The sequence below is a fragment of the Temnothorax longispinosus genome, chromosome 4 (assembly GCF_030848805.1).
Source record: "Temnothorax longispinosus isolate EJ_2023e chromosome 4, Tlon_JGU_v1, whole genome shotgun sequence".
Taxonomy (NCBI): Eukaryota; Metazoa; Arthropoda; class Insecta; order Hymenoptera; family Formicidae; genus Temnothorax; species Temnothorax longispinosus.
In genome coordinates, this window is record NC_092361.1 from 2746457 (window position 1) to 2767265 (window position 20809).

General features: G+C 43.0%; 1 protein-coding gene across 2 annotated transcripts in view; it reads left to right on the plus strand.

The window, feature by feature from the left end:
• LOC139811237 (uncharacterized) overlaps window positions 1-20809 on the plus strand; it is a 226446-nt gene that overhangs the window by 104146 nt on the left and 101491 nt on the right. For both annotated transcript variants that reach the window (XM_071775397.1, XM_071775398.1), the window contains one exon: window positions 14259-14333. In XM_071775397.1, coding sequence (XP_071631498.1) covers window positions 14259-14333 — 75 coding nt within the window. The remainder of the gene's footprint in view (window positions 1-14258; window positions 14334-20809) is intronic.

The window sequence follows — 20809 nt, forward strand, 5'->3', positions numbered from 1 at the left end:
GCTAACAGTGGCAAACAATGTCTGTGAAAATGACATTTTATCAATTCATAACCGCGAACACTGCGACTGCCTATGATGCCTTGGAGCTATAAATGTTAAAAAATACTGTGCAATAACATGAAAATAACAGTGCTTCGTTTGAAAGCATATAAAATGAAAATATCCGAAATATACTGACAGGCTGTACGAAACAAATGTTTAAACTCGGCGCGTAGTTCATTTGGTTTTGGAGCTAAAAATGCATTCAGAACGGAAACTCTCGAACAAAGAGATGACACAGTGGTTCGGCGAATGCCAAGTACGCGCGGCCGGTTGCAAAGAGAACAAAATTTGAAATATAAACAATTGTATTGTTTAATTGTTAACAATATCGCGTTCTTCTCCTTCTAATGGAAAAATGAGTGTTTAGCATATGAAAAGTCGATATATACATCGTTTCTTTCGATCTTACGCTGGGCGGAAGACGCCGCAAGAATCGTCGAAGCACGACGCGTCGAAGGACGATCAATCTTGCCCTCCGAATGAAACTTTATCGGCGACAGACGGAGGAGCGACGTCGTCGATCTGATGCCGCCGCGCACATGTGACAAAATTAAGTTGAGACAAATCGACGGTCGGAGAACCGTCGTCGGATTTCGCGGATGAAGATCGATGGTAAGAGTCGGCGGGAAAAATAGGGATTACGCGCGAGGTCAGGAACGAAGTATCTCTCATCAGGGATGATCCTTGGCCGGGGGGCAAGCTGGCGTTAGCAACCGAGGCGCGAGAGATATCGAAGGAGGGAGGAGGAGGAGGACCGTAGAAACGGGGGCAATGGATACAAGGAGGCCGTAAGTGTTGTCTGGTCGATCGCGATCACTTCCGTCCCGTCGTTCCGGCGGAGCGTAACCCGGTCGCATGGCAACCGCAACCCCAAAACATTACTTCGACCGGGAGATGGTTGAGCGGCGGGTGGCGGGACGACAAGGGTGAGAGGAAGTGAGTTGGTGGGTGGGAGGGAAGAAGGGCTTAATGGATACATATTGATATCATTTGTACACCCTCAAAAGCTTCCCTCTGTGCCGCTCCGTTGCTCGCGCCAGGTCGTTCTCGGGCTGGTATCATTTCGGAAAGAAGCAGCATTGTGCCGCACGCAAACATTTGCAAATACTTTCGTGCCGAAACCCCGGGCGTTAATTCGCCGAGCAACGTGAACACGTGTGCCACAAATCAGTGTCTCCCGCGTGCCGCAGAAGCCACTCGCGCGCGCATACATTTCCCGCATCTGTTTCAGGACTTTCAGGCAATACGGCCCAAAACGCGAAGTTGTTTTAATTCATGTATCAATTCGGACGTACCGGAATACATTGTATTCCGGTAAAAGAAACTCGTAGAACCAGTCAATTTCATAAAAAAAAATTTTTTTTTAATTTTTGCGGGCGCGAGAAATTAAAAAAATGTATAGATTTAAAATTATGTATTCCTGCATGAGAGAAGGAATAATTCTATTGATAATTTATTAGCAAGTCGTATATAAATTATCTTCAATCCGTATAGTGATTCATTAAAATTTCAATGCACGTTTCGCGATCAGAATGTCATCGGTAAGAGATCGACCTACATACGCCGGCGGAAGTTTCCGCCGTGGTGGACTGCCGAGTTGAATCGCCCGTCCAAAGGCTTAGGTTGGGCATTAGGGATTAGGCGTTATCGCAGTTAGGTACCCCACGGTGTACACCGTGTCAGAGGGAGTCAAATTGGATCAGCCGATACGGGGTCGTTATGAACACGAGCTGTCCCACCCTCCTGCCCTGCCGGCTGGCTACCGTCCATCGCCCTCCCCCCCCCTCTTCTCGCTTTGTGCGCGTGAGAGGGCTTTGTGTCCTTCGCCGATTCTCCGTTTATCCCGTTTCCCCGCGAATCCTCGCCCCCGAGATTCGCCTCCTCGCTGACCCTCGCGCGCGCAACGTTTATCGCGCTCGCTCGGGATAGACAAGCGTCTCCAAATGCGAACACGTGTGACTACAACATCATCGCTACGACCAGAGAGCGCGCGAATACATCTGCGAACCGACACAGACGTGTACGTATTGTACGACGGTATCGCGCAACACGCAGACAGAGGAGAGAAATACATGAGAGCAAGCGGGCGAGATCGTCCATCGCGCGCGCGCCCGTACCGGGATGCACGGACATCGGCAACACACCACTTTCACTCACCCTTCGCTCTCCGGCACGGCGCGGCGGCGGTGTCCACTCCCGAAGTGTGTCGTGCATGCGTGAATAGAGAGCGTCCTCTCGACGCATGGCCGAATTACCCTCTCGCACGGTGTCTCGCTCTCACCGTCAATAAATACCTTGATCAATTATCCTCGCACCCTGGGAACGCTACGTAATGCGTACGTACGTACGTGCGATAACATATAGGACGATAATGCTTCTCCGCTACGTCGCGGAAGACCGGTAATTTGGCAGATGCGATCGGTTACGTTGCGGGAACGCGATTCTGCGGGTGCGTTTCTTCATCCGTATGACACGCTCGCATCTATCTTTACGCGTGAACGATCAACGCTGCTTTTCGCGTACGGACTGTATATTCGCTCGCCAAGAAGTGCTATCGATCCGTTGCACGCGAATTTGGTATTCCACCTTCGTTCTTTCTTCCTCGTCACTCTTTAGAAAATCGCTCTATAAGAAAATCGCGGAGCCTAAATTGCTTATGACGCGAAACGTATCATTATATAGCTTATATATAGCATCAATCGGGAGGGAGGGAGGAGGGTGTTCGACACCGATATACGTACGACGTGACCGCGTGCGAGGGTGAATAATTTTATTCGGTTTTTAGGAGCGACGCGATGAGTCCCGCGACACCGTTTACGCCACGCTCGACGCCGCGCTTTTGATCGCGACGCTGAAAGATATAGATACCGGATACACGCGGCACGCGGCGGCAATCGCCAATTTTCTCATTTGTCACGTGAACCACATATATTTTCTTAAATTCGCGCGACGTGACAAACGTAAAGGCGAGACGGAAGGAAGTTCCCGAGCTTGCATCTCGTCCCGAAGTTGCTCATCCTTAATCCTGGTATTACTTGGAGATAGACTGGAGATAGACTCTCGGGTCTGTCACGTTGGGAGACACGGCAAATTAGTTCACATCGATCAGACGGGCCCTCCTGTCTGCAACGAGAATATACCGCGTCCGACATTGATCAATTCGTGACACGATTGATTAATTCTTTGATTAACTGCGCTCCGCACGCCCGCATTATACCTTGTGCACGAACGCGTTACGAACTTTCTTCTCCGCGCGACACTTCATCCTTGATTTAAAGCTCTTCCTCTTTTTCTCTGTTTAAAATTCTGATTTTGCGTTAAAGGACGCGCCACGCTCGTTTGTTCGTTGTTTCGCACGTGTCGCGTGTCAAATAAATGTATCGAGCACAATTCCCTGGTAACGGGAATAAGAACTATCAGCGATCAGTTTATCGCTGCTTTGTATGTTAAACAGGACGTCCGTGCTAAATGGAGCTACGTAAAAGCCCCTATTCGCGCAGTTGTATTTTAACCGAATAAATGTCGCGCCAGTGAAGTTCCGGCTGTCGGCTCGCTCTCTATTTTGCCGATACGTTTAATACACAGGTCATGTAATCCCGGCGCAATTCGATTGCTATTCAATTGCTGCATCATGACGTGCCGCGCAGGAATAATTATGCGCTAGGCCGGGCTCCATAATACTCCAATTTCGCATTGGCGCGTTCGCGCACACAGCGCGAAAGCATAAAGGAAGTTTCTCCAATCCGTTACTTCATTGTGACTCGTGTATTGCGAATATAAATCGACGGATCGATACGCACTTTCAGCAAATTAACTATTATCCGTCGCGCGCGATAATTTCCTTGCGCGAATACCGCGCGATAATTGATACCCGGGCGCGGATACCCGGCGATGAGGTCTCCGGCGCTCAATTACGATTTTCCAGCGAAGCTGAGGGGACATCTCTTGTTCCTTTGTTCGCCCACAACTCCCCCGTGACGCCGGCGAAGTGCTTACGATTATTCGTCAATGGTGAAATCGATTTATTGCGATAGAACGACGGCGATAATAAATCACTCCGCCGGTCAACCTTATCTTTGCACCGATGTATCGCCCTTGTCAGAGCACGGTATTGTTAACCCGTTGACTGCAGAATCTATAATGTATACGTAGGTACATATGTGCACGGCGTGCAGGAGGGTGAAAATCGTGTATAACGGAAGGGGCTAGGGAGAAGAGAGGAGACACAAGAAAGGTACACGGAAAAAGAAACTCACGACGCCTCTACCTTTTCCAGCGGGCAATTTAATTCTTTGTATAGATTTTTTTAACGTTATTTTAACGTATCTCGATTATCTGGGCGCTATTACATTAATTTGGGAGACATAAAAATCAAGTTTACAGCAGATTAGTTTAGCTTAACTCCCGTGGTTTATTTTTATTGGCAAATACGCTCGCTACTATGAGAGTTATATGGGAGAACGTTCGTGGGCAGATGGTTGTACGAGTTAACGGTAATTCGGAGCATTACAATGGCTACGTTGGTAATAAATCATTGCCGGAGCCATTATCTCGGGTTACGTACACGAGTACTGGCGGCCGTGGTGCTCCGCCGCCCACATACAACACATTTCTGGCGATCTTTCGAGCTCTACCGATTTTTACCTACGAAGAGAAAGAGTACGGGCGCGCGTCGCTCTCAGCGCGACGGAAAAATTCGCGAACCTTCGGCGCGCATTAGCGCCGCTCTGATTTGTTTCGTGTGCATAGCACGCTACGCGAATACAAAGCGTCGCGCAACAAAACAAGTACAATGGCGTATAAAGGTATAAAAGGACGCGTGAAAGTTCCGGTTGACAAATCGAGCCACGTAGGAAACTTCAGGCACGTAAAAATACCCCGCGAGACACACACCGCGCGCGACTTAAACGCGGCGGTCCGTCAATTAAAGTCGCGGCTCGCGTTCCAGGTAATTAAATGTAGAATATGTATCGAGATTATTCAAATCCGCGATCGATCTCCAATAATGAGTAACTAAATTAATCACAAAAATTGAGTTCGTCTTGCGGGTATCCTGCAGCGCAGATTTATTTTTTTTTTACTGTCCATTAATTAAAATAATAAGATTGCAAAACTAAAATTTCTTTCTGTTGCTACGAGACAATTTTTGTCCATCTTTTCGTCTCGTGTTATTATTCACATGAAATATTTAACAATTTTTGCCCAGTATCCAACGCGCACAGCGACATTTAAATCATTTTCATCAGCCAAACAGATCAGATCTGTTATATTATGGATTTCCATCGATATCGAATAAATATTATGCAAACAGTGCTTTTTGTTGAGATGTGTATGATATAATAACATTCAGGAGCAATCGAACGTTTTGGATTAAATTCGATGATATGATTGAAACAAAATGTTTCATTTCCGATTGTTTTATTATTACTGCACGTTATTATTGTTACTGTATTACAATACAGAAGGTTGCGCATACGATGTTTAATAGTTTATTCTGACAATTAATTAAAGTATATAAAGAGTAAGAGAATCTATAAATACGAAAATATCGAGATCGCGATAAGTGTGAATAACAAAACCTATGGTACTATGATAGAGTTTGCATGTTCGAATAAACTGAAATAATATATTAAATATAATTCTGGTATTGTGTTGACAATATAACAGGTACATATGTTCATATGTTTTTATAATTTTGATACATACCAACATTTTATATTCTTAAGTATATTTAAGAGCGCCAAGATTACAATATAAAAGTTTACCGCGCGCGAACGAAGTCTAAAAAGAAATGATAATTAAGCGGTAATTTATTAATCAAACGATAATGAACGAAGCTTAATGCTCATCTCAGCGTTCATTCGCTCAAAAAAACGCGCCGCATATGCTCGGCTTTTTAAAGTCTTATCGGATCGAATTTTCGCCTAAGTACCCAAAGTATTTAACGGACTTTGGGGAGAAAAGTATTAAGCATTTAATGCAATTAATCGACGAGTAATGTTCTCTTATGGATTAAAAGAGCTTAAGACTCTAAAATCGAGTGTTTTAACAGAAAGCCGTGCAGTTTAAACCGAGATTAAAGGAAGCTGGAAGAATGAGACATAAGATTCAGATATTATCTTAATCTCTTCAGTCGCTCTCCACGACACGAGATCCCGGCGGAAAACGTCGGGAAGAAAAGAACGGTCGAACTTTATTGTACGTTCGTACTACTCATTCGTTATGACATTAGATTACAATTATATTAAATAGCGAATATTTTAAATTAATTATTTACGAATCAAAAATTATAATGACTTTAGATTGTTTCTTACGTTACAATTATATATCTTTCCGCAATTTACTTAATGAAAGCATCTTTTTTTAATCTTTGTGGATGTTTATGTGATGCTTTCTATTCGCTAGAAATTAAGCCTTAATTTTTATAAATAATCGTGCATTTGTTTAAAAAATTCTTAATAATAATATAATTAGTGATTTGGTGCAATCAAGAATTAATGAAAGTAATTCCGCAGCTTTTTTCAACTTTAATAAAGCAAAAAAAAAAAGGTAGCACTCGATCGTTATCCGCTAATCAATCTTCAATACCCGCGAAATTAAACCGCATGCTTTTATTTCTCAAAGTTATCTCATTAAAGCCAATGAATATAGTTCACATAGCTCGTTCTATGAAGTCGATATTTAGTATTCGTTGTACAGAGAACAATCAGCGTTATAGATTATCAAGTAACATGTTCATTCGCGTGCACTTCCTTTCATATTCTGTTACCTATACGAAATTATACCCTGACGTATCCATTGTGGGGATTTTTTGGTACCTATATAGCGCGCACTCGTGTACGCAAATATCACGGCAGGGTAATAATAAGTAATATTTCCATGGGCGCAAAGCGAGATCGTATATTGATCACGGTACGATAGAAATCGTAATATCAGAGACCGATGATGAAAAATGGTTTTTCCTCGGAACGTTAGCGATCGAGAAATAGCTGCGGTCGCCGCAACATATTCCTTGGCATCGTCTTCCTCGTCCATCTCCGGTTTTATTGCGCCCCACGCTCATCTAATGCCGTCATCATGCCGACGTCGTCGTCGTCGTCGGCGGCTTATGACGCCGAATCTCGCTACAAATTTGAAGTTGTGCAATGGCAGTCGCTACACACAGCTTTCTTCCAACTTTTTTCATAAAGTACTGCGTATTCTTTATATTTCTTTTTCGTGATACCGCCCCGATAGAGAGAAACTCCAGGGGGATGGGGCCACAGTCGTTATTACGGTATACAATATTTTTGCATCTCTTCGTCGTGTGTGTTGTTCTCGCCGTCCGGAGCATTCAGAGTAGCGAAACACGCACGCACGTTCTCGATTCTCGGAGCGTTTTTATGTCCGCGGGTGTCCATGGAATTAATCGGACGTTACAGCTTCGAAGCATCGGCTCATCTATCGGTCTCTACGCGATTCCCCGATATTACACGAGAGAAAAATATACTTTCAGGATATAAGCGCGCGAGCGCGTACCGCGTGTCGCTTAAATCGATTTCCGGTGAAGATTAATTGAATATCCGATCGTGTCTCTCTCTTTCTCTCTCTCTCTCTCTCTCTCTCTCTCTCTCTCTCTCTCTCTCTCTCTCTCCTCTCCTCTCCTCTCTCACTCTCTCACTCTTTTACTCACTATGTTCTATATCGAATGAGAAAAAATGCAGGATTCCCATGGCACTCTGGTATTTCTGTTCGCGGCGCCGTTCCTGTCTTTTCGTACGTGCCACCGGGCCGTATCGTGGAATTCGCCGTCTCGATCGATGGACGGATTTCAATCTGTACATCCTGCATATATGTCGGAGTATGATATCGGTGGTGGCACGACATACACTCGCTTCCGTCTCGCTTCCGTCTATGTATTCGTTGGATGAGAGTACGGTATATAGTATTATATGGTTATATCGAGAATGATGTTTCAGAGAAATAAAAGAAATCTTTAGTTAACACGCAATGTACACCGCAAGTGTATAAACAGAGATAGAGAAGAAGTACGATAGCAACTGCAATAATTGAATTATTTTCAGATGCATGAGAAAAGTAAGGTATATTATTATGAAATTAAGCGCGAGTAAAATTACGAAACTTTGGCATTAATCTAACAGGCACCATTTCCCGATTGCATCGGCCCGCAGGCCATAATTCATTTTTTACGACATATTCCATCGCAAAAATCTCACGCTGTTTGCCACGCAATGTAAATTCCCAATGCAGTGTGATGCAGCGATATGATCCGAAACGTGACGTCAGATTATTACGGCACGGTGCCGCTAGAATTAATGCACGCTCGAAACTGGGTTATATATCGCGCTGTTTTTCAATCGTTAATGAAATCCGGCCGTGGCTCCCGAATCGCCAATCGCATAAATGCCGAGTAAAAAGTTATTAATTCCGACGGACGTGTAATTTCGATATATTCTCATTTTTACGTGCGGAACGATGAAAATTTCGCGAAAAATTCACACATATACGAATAAGAATTTTGTCCGGAGTGTCACATTGCGCGCACGATTTCATTCACGTAGGAAAATAAAACGAAATCCGCTTGTTTTCAAATGCGTTTGGCGCATATTCCGACTATAATTTTTCATCGATGCAGCAGCAAGGTCTCGCTACTATTCGCTTCCAATGGAGTTCAGTAGCCGGCGAGGTAATTATCTGCAAATTAAACTCGCTCTCTCATCCACGGTTCTCCCACTTGTGTTCTCCGCCTCGGTCTCGCCCCCTTTTCCCTCCCTCTCTCCTCCTCCTCCTTGTCTCTCTCGCTCGCGCTGACACGGTATTATTTGTTAATGCGGTATTAGCTCGAATTACCGGTTGTACGAGAATTACCCGTAAACAGTTGCACTTTATTCGATTACGAGTCGCGATGGACGTGGTGAGTACTGTACGCTCGAAGGGCCCGGGGCACACAAGTGCCTCGTATATACGTACGTATCGACATGATCGAATTATTTGTTTGCATTTGCGGGGGCGGCAAATGTAACGACGTAATCGAACGCTTAATATCGCCCGGCGGATTGTAGAACCTCGAGATAATGCATTGGATATTAACCGGCTCATCTTAACGTCGTAGATTGGATACGAACAGAATGGGTGCTAATGAGTGTCTCGAGAGAGTGGGAAAAGGAAAGGAAAAAGCAGAGGAACCTACGGAATTAATTTGTTCGGATCTGCTGCAAATTTGAGCGAAGCACAATCCATTTGCGATGCGGCATATAGAAGTATGTAACGTACATTTTTATAAATTCTGCTATAGAATTAATAAAAAAGAATATAGGTATTGCGTATGAAGATTTAAGCCACGCAAAGAGCTTATTTTATAGGAATAAAAAAAATGTTTTACATCTAAAAGCATTTCACAATTTAAATATATAACATGTATTAAACCATCACGTCAATATTCCCCCTCGTTTATATGTCTACGAGATAATAAAATTTGACATTTTTGGAATCTTCTTTCATTGTCACTTTAATAATTAAAATACGAGCACAATCGCAGTTACTTGTATTAATTTGTTTTACAAAATCCCATTGTGTGTGACATCTCTGTAACGTCTGTATGAAAGTTGATATCTCGAAACTATATAATATCAGATATTGCAATAATATTGCATTAATAATTGCTGCAATTGTTTTCTCTAAATGAAATTATAATTATGTCATTATTTATGTCTTTTGCATAAAATGACATTATCTTATATAAAACATATTTTTGCATTAATTGATTTCGGATAGATTTTCTCGAAAATGAATATATTTAATTGCAGTGATTTTGTTATATTAGTTATCCCATATTGCTTTCCAATGAAAAACTAATTACACAAATTACAATAAAATCTAAAAATAAGTCGGATTAAAAAGAACTTTAGATATTATTTTCCAATATTATATATTCCATGTTGAATTTAATCTAACGACATTTTAAAGTCTTTCACTCTTATCTAATGCTTTAAAAATATGAGAATATCGAATTTCTGCGATAAAGTATTTACAAGCACTATTTTTGAAATCAGACGTTTCCTTCTCGTTTCAGAAAAACAAATTTCCATAATACAGTCTGCGACTAGATATTAGGTGGTTAATAGAAACAAACTCAATTAACATGTGCAAATATTACACGTGTAATTGTTCTTTCGACATAATTGAAGAATACATTATTAACGCAATTAGTAACCTCATGGCAAGTTAATATTGCACTAAGTAAATAACAGTATTGTTTGCGTAATTGTCTCGTATAAATTGAATGTGATGATCAATAATCGAACATCCCTTGAATTTACCACCAGATGCCTCCCCCGTGTTCCTAACGTTAATATGTAATTTTGCTATTATTGTCGAAATAATAATCGCGCTATTATTATAGCGAAATAATGATCGGCCACGAGAGAGCAGGAGCGATATTTCAAATGCGCCGTTTCTCTTGCGAATTTTCGGCATTTCCCTCGAACTTCGCGCCGACTATGTGTCGCAGATGTCATCCCGAATTTCCGAGTTCTCTCACGAATGCGCTTCTCTAACACGATCGTGAGGATAACGATAACAACTGGTGACCGGTAATCATGGTCGCACGCAGAAATATCTCCATAAAACTCAACAACTCCGTGTCCGTCTGGCAGTGAGAGTGGCGAATGAAAAAACGTCAGAAGTCAGGGATAGGCCAATGGGGGGGTGGAAACGTAACTACGCACAAAATACACGCGCGAACACGTGGGACAACCCTGCAGCGACGCGGTCGTTTCTTGGCGCGCGCGCCCGCGGGCGCTATCAAGATCAGGAACTCTGGTTTCTCTGAGCGTTCCTCGGTTCCTCGGGATCCGCGCGCGTGTGTCGTGCGCCACACGGTAAGGTACGTGTGCGCGTCGTCGTGCGGTATCGGTGTGTGTATATGGAATGTAATACGATGGCTGGTAGCGTCACATGGCTATTTAGAGAAGTTCCGGGATGGGCCGAGGGAGGGCGAGAGCCGAGAGGGGTGTGTCGAGAGCGAGGGTGCAACGATGCGGCTGGAAGAGGTAAGGACCGGGGACATAAGAGACCGGGACGAAGAAACGCCCGAGGCGGTGCACCCTCTTTCGTATCCTTCCGTTGAGCTTCTCTCTATCTCGCTTTCTCCTCTCCCTTTTTCCTTCTTCCTCACCGACCGCCGACCCCGCATCCACCCCGTGCGAGACGTACCCTCGTACCGACCCTCGCCGCCGCCGCCGCTACCCTCCCCCGTTTCCCTTTGTTCGCGCGGGCGACGGCGATATTCTGCGGGAATCCGCAGATGTGGCTCGGTCGCATCCGCACGGCCCAGCTCGGTTTGCGTAGGTCCGCCGGCGAGTTTGCGAAAAGCCAGGCTTCATTGACACCGTGCGCGTAGGTGCGCGGCATTGTTGCACCGCGACGAGCTAATAAAGAAAAATAAAGGTTCCCGCGCGGGTATATTAGTCGCTCTCTGTGTTCGCGAGAAATCGCAGTGCGGCGAGGAAAAAACGGGCCGCCGATCTCGCCGGCGAGAGGGAAGAGAGAGGTTTCCGCCGCGACGGAATTCTTTATTTACGCCACACGTTTTCCCGATGTTAATACCGACTAAATTTCCCCGAGATTTTATTTGAGAATCCTGGGTCCGGGATGAAGAGCGATTTCATCCGTCTACCCGTGATAATTATAAATGAGGACTCCCGCCTCGCGTTTACGGTGATGTTAGGGTCCATCCAAGAGAAGCATTTAATCGCCCGACGTACGAAATATTATCGTTTAATTAATGATCCTAATATTACAACGAATAGTTGATTACATTCGGTATAGTCTTTGTGAATGCAAATTAGCTAATACCGCGAAGCTAATTGCCGAGTAAATAGAGAACGGAAGAAACGAATTCGTACAAATTAATACGAATTGCGTTGAGAAGGCCATTCTCAATAATCGTGCAGAACGAGCATTTTCTGTAACAAGGAGAGTCTCTAATGAAAAAATGCAAAAGGGTGTCTTCCCGAATATCAGCTTGTCACGATGAAAGGCGCGATGAAAATAAACAGGGTGGCAAGAGGCGACGCTGCGACGAGCGCTTTTATTCGCTCCGTGAATTCTCAAGATTCTTACGGAGCTCAATGTACCTGCTTTCGTCTCATGATTGACTTTACAGCGTGTCGTCATATTTTATCTATAGCTAAGAAGAAGAATGATCCGGTCGAGACGTAGCGTTCTTAATAAAAGAATCCGCTTCGCGTCTAACATTTCTTTATCTAATCCTTTTCGCGGAGATTTTAATGCGATTGATCGCGTTCAATATGCATTAGAATCTCCGGCTCATATTCCCATTGTACGCGCGGGGCTAAACACAGCTGGCCAAATCTCATTTCATGTTTACACTGGACGCATTCAGCGGAGACAACAGTTGAGTAGCGATTGAATACGATCGGTATATACCCTGAGATATTCAGCGAAGCGGGGTTGCATTGCTGCTCAAGTGCTACTCGATTGTCGTCTCCGCTGAATGCGCCCATTGACTGCGATATTCATATAGGGCGACGTTGAAAACTATTGTGGCGTACCTGTATCAATCGAGAGCTATTGTAAGAAGCGGGCGCATTCGCGTCCGGATCGACGCGTATGCCGGCGGAAAGAATTACGGGCGGGAATGCGAGTCCGCGCCAAAAGTGAAAACACTTCACGGAAATGTAAATTCATTTATCCAACGCTTGCAATTTGCATCGGAACGCTTACGTGTCGCGCACGTGCGTTGTATCTCGCGCCTTTATCGCGTGACAAGACGTATATATGTTTTCACGTTTACATGCATACTTCATCGCGCGCGGTACTCGTTTCCTTTTACATTGTATCACATCTGTTTGTCTTATTGTGCGCAAGCGGGGAAGGCAACTTCTTCTTTCGCGCCCTTTACCTCGCTTCGTTCTCCTCGGCCGCGCGTACTTGCTTCCTTTTCGTTTAATTCGCATGGCGAATAGCGCAAGAACGTTACGAGAATCCACAAAAACACGGATCTGTTGGTCTTATTCGATCGATGAACTCAAGCTCATTGGAGGGGCCACATCTGAGGAAATGTTAGTGTTGCTTGGTAAAACCGACGGAGCTAAAATAATGAAAATAAAAACCAGTTATCAGATATTATAGCTCGTTTCTGAGGAAGCTGAAAGTAGAATAACTATTATAGAAGAGGGTCGTCGCGCGCGTCAAATCAATGACGAACCCTCTCGTCGCGCGGTATGCGGCTTCCGAAAATTTGCGCGGAATGCTAGCTCCGTTTCATAAGATTGCGCCAGATATTGTCCCTGTCTGCTGGAGAATGTCTGTGCTTGCTCGCGCAACGATCCGAATGGACGCGAATAAAGGGTCTCCACCCTAAGCTACTCGGCGTGTTTTTATTGGGCGCGGCATAGAATCTTGGATCTACAGATATTAGCATGTGATTCGATTCTGTAGGCACATAGAATACGGACAGCGCGCGAGATGGACGAGCCAAATATTATTATGGCGTATGCCGAGGCAAATTTACGAGTGAGCCATGATATAAAATTGAACTTGGAATACATTAGAGCCGCGCGAGACGGTGTTTTAACACGAGAATATCTGGTACGTTTTATCGACACGGTCGGTCTAATTTCAGAACGTGCCCGAGAGGTCAATGGGCTACTTATTCTTGGGGCCGATACAAGAATTACCGGCGATATCGATCCCCCTGAATTTCTATCGCGCCAAGAGCGATCCATCTCCCTTCGTGACGTAGCCGCGGGCACGTCTATCGGTATCGGGTTATAACTGACCGAAAGAAGGATTAGCGTGGAACACTCGTCCGTATCAATATTACATACGTAGGGGCTGCTCCCCTAATTGTGCCGAGCCGTTGTTTGGAAATGAGTGTAGCACGCATTAATTTGCGCCGGGTGTGTTTTTTCTCAAGATTTCGTGGGGGGATAAGGCGGGCTATAAGTAAGCCGGAGTAGTCGTAGGAGAAAACCGATATTGCCGCACGCGGCGATTTGTTTGCACGAGCTATTTGGGCAGTTATTCGAAGACAATCGCTTTCCGAGCGCGAATTTTCAACACTTCGCCGAAGTGTTTGGGATCGATATATATGGATGATTATTTTTCGATGTCTTTTAATGCCGTCGCCACAAATAACGCTTAAATGGCTGTTGTTGTCTAACGAATCTGGTGCTTTCTTTTTGTTGTAGATTCGAAGATGAATTGGCCACTGGTGCTGACTTGTTTTTTGCTGCCACAATCGTGCATTCTCGGTGCATCGCGTGGTAAGTTATTTTATCGAAAATTCTCTGCCAATAACTAAATCGATTATTAGAGATTAAATATAGCCACTCTGCGTACGAAAAAATGTGGTATCAGAATATCTAATATAAATTTTCTAATTTAACGATATTCCCCAAAAGTTATTACATGAATTTTTTAGTTTAATATTACGGTTTTTAATTATAATGTAGAACTTATTTTACACAACGTTTTTTTTTAGACAGTAATCATTTTAAATAAAAATTTATAACTTGTGGCAGATTTATATATATATGTGTATATATAATATTATATTTTTAATAGAAATATATATGTAGGATCAGAATTATGTATATGAAATAGAAAAACGTTCCATTATCTGAACAAAAACGAGATAAAAATAACTTGCGGTAAATTAACAGATTCACTTATACCTAACAATGATGTAATAATAATTTAAAATTAAAATTTGAAAGTAACTTGGAAATGTGGAGCGTTTAAATTTAAAGATTTATTTTCTCACGTTTTATAAATTTATGAAAATCTAGTGATCATTTTAAAACACGATAATTCGACGAAAAAAATTGTAGTTAAAAAAATAACATTTTAAAGAAGATTTAAGCTTTTAGAAAGTTTTAAAATAATTTATAAAGTTAAAAATAATTTTTGTAAATTTTATGTATGATCCTAAAATTTAAAATATTTTAACAATTTTATCTGGTCAACTTTAGAGTTACTTAGAGAGTATTATCAAGCAATGAACTTGATAAAGTTTGAAAGTAAAGTCTTTAGCCTTTAAAATATTTTTTTTTTTAAATAGCTGCATTTATTTTTGCATAATTATATTTTGTGTTTTATTATTTTTTTTTACTACTAATTAGGAGTCATGTTTTACATTTTATTGAGAAAAGCTTTGGACGTTCCAATGCAATTACGTATTGAATTAAAAAGAAATAACATGTTTATTGACATAAATATAAAAAGTATATACATATATTTATACTTACGATAAAATAGGGTACTTTGTGTAAGAATATTTGCGAGTCACTTTACGCGAATGCGGTGAACAATACTATTACGGCTATTCGTTGCACGAGTGGACTACCGTTACTGCTTTCGCTGCTGTGCAACGAGCTGCAAAAGCCGGCCTCTAAAACCAGAAAAACCCCCCGAATTGGGTCGTTCCTTTTTTTCTGTCACCGACGACGAGCGGTAGTGGGGCCACGAGAGGCAGAGGCGGAAAATCCTTAATCCACCTCGGTCGCTCAGAATCTGGTGTGAACCTGTGCGAAAACAACGTCGAGGCGAGGGGTGGATTATGATGATCGTGGAAATAACGTGCGGGAGGGTGTTCATGTTCCTCCGAATGGGCGGGCGGTTTTCCCGGATGTATTGCACACCCAAGCGTGGCCCATAACCGCGGCTCTTTTCTACCAGCTCTCCCCCAACTGTACGCGGATAGACAAATTAGTCCTCTTTCACCCTTGCTCGAGCTGGGGCTAAGAGGCTTTTGTACAGCGGTTGTACCAGTGGAGCTTATTTCTCCGCTAAGCTCCCGCGCGGTTCGGTAACAGATCGTCTTATAATGACAATGAAGGCTCTCCGTTATCCACGTAGAAATACACGTATATATTTCTCAAAATACGCAATCAGTTTACAAATAATTGCATTATACTTTTATCGACGGCGGCAATCTCTAACGTGATGGATAAGTAAAATGTGTTCGCTATCCATTATACGAGCGAAACTTCCTCGTTCCTTTTACGTGATCGAATTTAACTCTTTCCTTTCAAACTAGAATAATTCTTTATCGCGCAGGCACGGTCGCGCAGATAGCCTCTCTGAAACGGCGGCGCGGCGCGTGCGGCCGAATCCATGCTGCGGTAAACTCACTGTCCCATTTGAAAGTTGTCCAGCAGCGTTCAACTTGTTTGGCCGTCTATCGCGGGCAAATCTACCCCCGTTCACATACGAAGGAGCGGACACAATCTCTCGAGTTCGCCTGGAACCGACCGCGGGTACGAACTTCGATTTCGAGTACACAAGAGACACCAAGTACGCGTCTCCCTAACGCCGATCCAGGTCAAAGTGTATTTTCTCGGTCGCGCTCTGACGACGGCAAACGAACCGCAGCGATACGCGCGTCCGGAATTTGCCGAGGCGGACTTTCCCCCTTTTGACTTAATTGGCGGCTTTCTCGCACCGGGGACCGTCTTTGACTTTCCTTTCAGCGACCGAGAAGTCCGAAACTCGCCAATGGTCACCGGCGCGAGACAATGTCGTAAAGACTCGCGATGTAACGAACTGCGGTAACGTTCCATGCTGGCGCACCGGCGAACTATCGTTTCAAAGATATTGAAGATACGAGGAGTTAGCGAAGTGTACCTACTTTATTATAAAAATTGATTACGATTTTAGAAACAATGTGTTCGATTCTCCTTTTTTAAAAGACAGTTGTGCAAAGAGTTATGCTCCGCGATTTCACGTCTTTTTCTATTCAGTTCTTCGAAAAACATTGCGTTTGTCATATCGCTAATTTGAAAATGATTTATTATTTTATTTCAACCTTATAAAGCGTCTTAAGGTCATTGCACGCTCGGTTGGTAGTAACCGTGCGTGCGAGGCAGCGTTCGCGATCTCCGCGTTTCATGACGTTCTACTCGAATCTTTCGTTCCGAGTGTGTCGGATCGCGCTACGCGTTCTCGCGATCGGTCGTGTGGTGTGTGTTCGAAGAAACAGAGTGAAACGGCGTCAAGACGGGAAACGACGGACCGACAGCGAGCATCGAGAGCTGCACGAAATGGCGGGTGATTATCGCGCCGCCGATTATTTTGACTCGCATCCGGGGAGAGAATGAACGTGTCTGAAACAATAGAGCAGTCGGCGACGTGACAATGACGGTGCGTCGCCCGGTGCAGAGTGAATTCATTTCTTACATTCGGGAAAAGCGATGCGCACATATCGGAAACTTTTATGTCATCGACTCTATCATGTTTTTCTATCAAGAGACGGAACATGATTTTACCGAGTCTATTTTATAACCAAGTTTACAGATCATTTAATGATTCATCTTTACAAAATAATCGTTCTGATTGCTCCCCAATATGCAAATAGTATTTAAATCGTTTGATTTGAAATTTTGGCGTTTCGACGTTCTTATGAATTTTTAAACAGTATGCCAAATATAGGGTAATCAAATTTTTTTTCACGTATTTCTACATATGTTATATACTGTTAATCTTTAACATGTGATAACATTAATCTTGAAGCTTATAATTTCATAGAGAATGTTTCAATATTCCCCACACTGGCATATTCCCCCCAATTACCCTATTAATTTATTTTTTGACCGTTTTATCAATATACTTTTAATCCATATCAACTAATTAAATAGCTTTCTAACTGAATATAAATTCCACCGGATCTGGATTCCGGATATTTAAATCAATTTAAATATTTATCTCTGTCAGTTATAAATATTTATCTCTGTCATTTATAAAAGGACATTAATGCTGTCGTGAAATTTTATTTTTGTTCTATCCGAAATATTATACTTTACTACATGGCAATATGAATATAATAATACCAAATCGTTTATAAAGAAATCGCTCGATCGTTCTTAGATCTCTGTGAGAATAATCTCGATTTTCTATTTTGGTCTATTGGATTCCCAGTCGTGAAATTCATATAGACGCAAAACGCCAGTAAGTACCCGTCATTTGTTCCTCTTCGCGTTAAATCACTTCTTTCGACTTCTTGAATTTGGTAACTAATTTAATTGGCGGCTTCGAGACGGTCGCGGACCGTCTTTGTAGATTGAAGTGGCCACGGGACCACGACGCTTTAGAGGGTCGTGGACGGCGACTAAGAAGCTTGAAACTTGTTAATGGTGTGGGTGTTATGGGACAATAGCGTAAAGACCGTTGAGATTACGAAGGGACTATAAGACTTTGATGCAAACGGACCAATTAAGTCGTTAAAAGAACAGGTTTTCTTTTTCTTGAATCAAGCGCCAAGTAATTATATATATGTAGAAAATATATTTTATTTTAATAATTAAATTCGAAATGTACAGCTATCTTTGTTCTCGAATTTCTAGAGCAAATTTGAAATTGATTTTTCCTGGCAGGAACATCGTGATGTCAATAGGTTTTGAGTTGCGAGCATTTGGAAATATCAGGATTTTCGCTAATCAAGTTTCAGGAGTGTAAATGGGTAACGCACTGTTCAATGGTAGATTCACGACTATTATTGGGCTTTGCACATATTTAGCAAATGACAGTGAAATACAATATGGCCAGATCGTTCTGCTCAGTAGAGATATAATGCCTCAACGTTGGCAAAGCCATGTTCGGCTGGTCGCTAGCTAGTGGAAACAGTAAATCTAAGCGCTTACATGGATACCACGTTACGTTGTACGAGGACCGCGCTTATGCCAGCGAGCCGCTATTATTTCGAATATCAACGCCGGCATTAAGCCGATGTAAACCGGAGGTAAATACGATACGCACCCTCCGCAGTCAGCGAATAAAATCATTTGGCTACAGGTATCATATCTGACAACTTGCATACCATTATATTGTTTTGCCGTCATTTTGGGGACATTGTGGTTTCGGGCACGAGGGATTCCACGGTATTTTCTAAATAAATGTCAATGTGTTATTTTCGGCATAGGTACAAATTGCATTTCATTGACAAGCTTTTAACTTTATATGTCCTAATAAAAATTCCATCGAATTAAACTATACACAATATAATTCGCTATACAGTATAAAATCATTTTTACATAATATTTTAGATATATTTGACGGCATTGAAAATAAAATGTTTAATCTTTATGCGCCCGAAAATATCAATACTAAAATTTTGATTGCTACGCAGATTGCGAAAGATTCGCGCGCGTGACAATAATGTATTAAGTCTCTCTCTCACTCACTCTCTCTCTCTCTCTCTCTCTCTCTCTCTCACGTTCTCTCTTTTTTTTTACACACGCTCGTTATTTAATTCATATCGCAACAATCTTGCTTTAAACTGCGACGCAAAAATTCGACGGATTTAGTTATATCCTTGTAATTCCTTTGAACGCGCGGAGAATATTTGCTTTGAAGTAATCTGCAGCGGAAAAGGGTACGCGCCCCCTGATATGAATAACCTTTTTCATCGGAATAGAAGAGAGTATAGGAGAGACCGAGAGGAAGAGAGAGAGAGAGAGAGAGAGAGAGAGAGAGAGAGAGAGAGAGAGAGAGCGTGGAAAAGAGAGTTAATTTTACGACGAGAAAAATGCGCGTTTACCGGCCGGTTGCGAGAAAGGGACGGGGCGAGTGCCCGAAGCGAAGCGCTGAAATTCGTTTCTTGTCCCTGGCGAGTGGTTTTGTACCTTTGTAATAAAACTGCATTTTTTTCCCATTTCCGCGTACAGCACGCGCGTGTCGAAATTAACGTTACGCGGAGATGGGCATTACGCGGAGTTTCCGGTTAATGGACCGTAACGCTTATATCTGACCGCCCTTGATAATTTATCGGCGACACGATAATGCGCGATAAACGTTGCCCGGCCATCGACACTGACGCAATCAGTCGGCGTATGCTTCGCAACTTTGTGCCGCGTGGGTTTATGCGGACTCTGCCCGAAAATTCGATAGACGATAGCTATATGGAAATAGTTATTCCCTCGATGCGTCGAGTGTAAAACCGAGAATCGCGAGGGAGAGAACGATGTTGATCCGACTCTATCCTCCTCTTTCTTTTTTTTTTCCGTTTCTCCCATTCGCGCTGCCTCACGAGTTTCCCCTTCGCTGAGGGACTCTACTCGGCAATGTTTGTGGACGAGGGCACGACGCTTTTACGGAGGCACACATAATTTTCTGCGCCGACTGCTTGCGCTTCGTAGGTGGTGGATCATCCTTATCTGACCGACTAGCAGATATGCACGTTCTTCGGCCGAGATAAGGCGCATCCGACGCGGTGAATTTTCGCGTGATCGTGCGCCGCCTCAGATTGCTCCATCCTCCACGTCGCCTACTCCCCTCCTTCCTTCCTCTCTCCGCGAGACGCCTGATTTAGTGCCATAATCGCCCGCGGATATTTGCCTTGCGTGTAACGTGCCAAACGGATAAGCGAGTGTCGCGGGTACCATTTAAGAGGCCCGATCGTACGTGCCGCGCCGGTATCGAATCACGGTTCTGGCAATAAACTTTCTATTGGTGTTCCTTATTGCGTTACACAACACTTCATAATCTACTTTCAGAATAGACGGTTATTATAAAATGTTGTGTAACGCAATAAGGAACACCAATAGAGAAAGTTTGTTGCCGGAAAATTTGTCAAGTAAATTTGTCAAAACGTCAATAGTTACGCAAGATATATAAATTGAATAGTGATATCTCTTCGAAATCGATGTGTAATATTGATTTTTTTTCTTTTAATTTTCAATGATATTGAAAAATATAATCGTGAAATGTAGGTGTATCGTTTCACCGACGAATCCAATTAGACAGA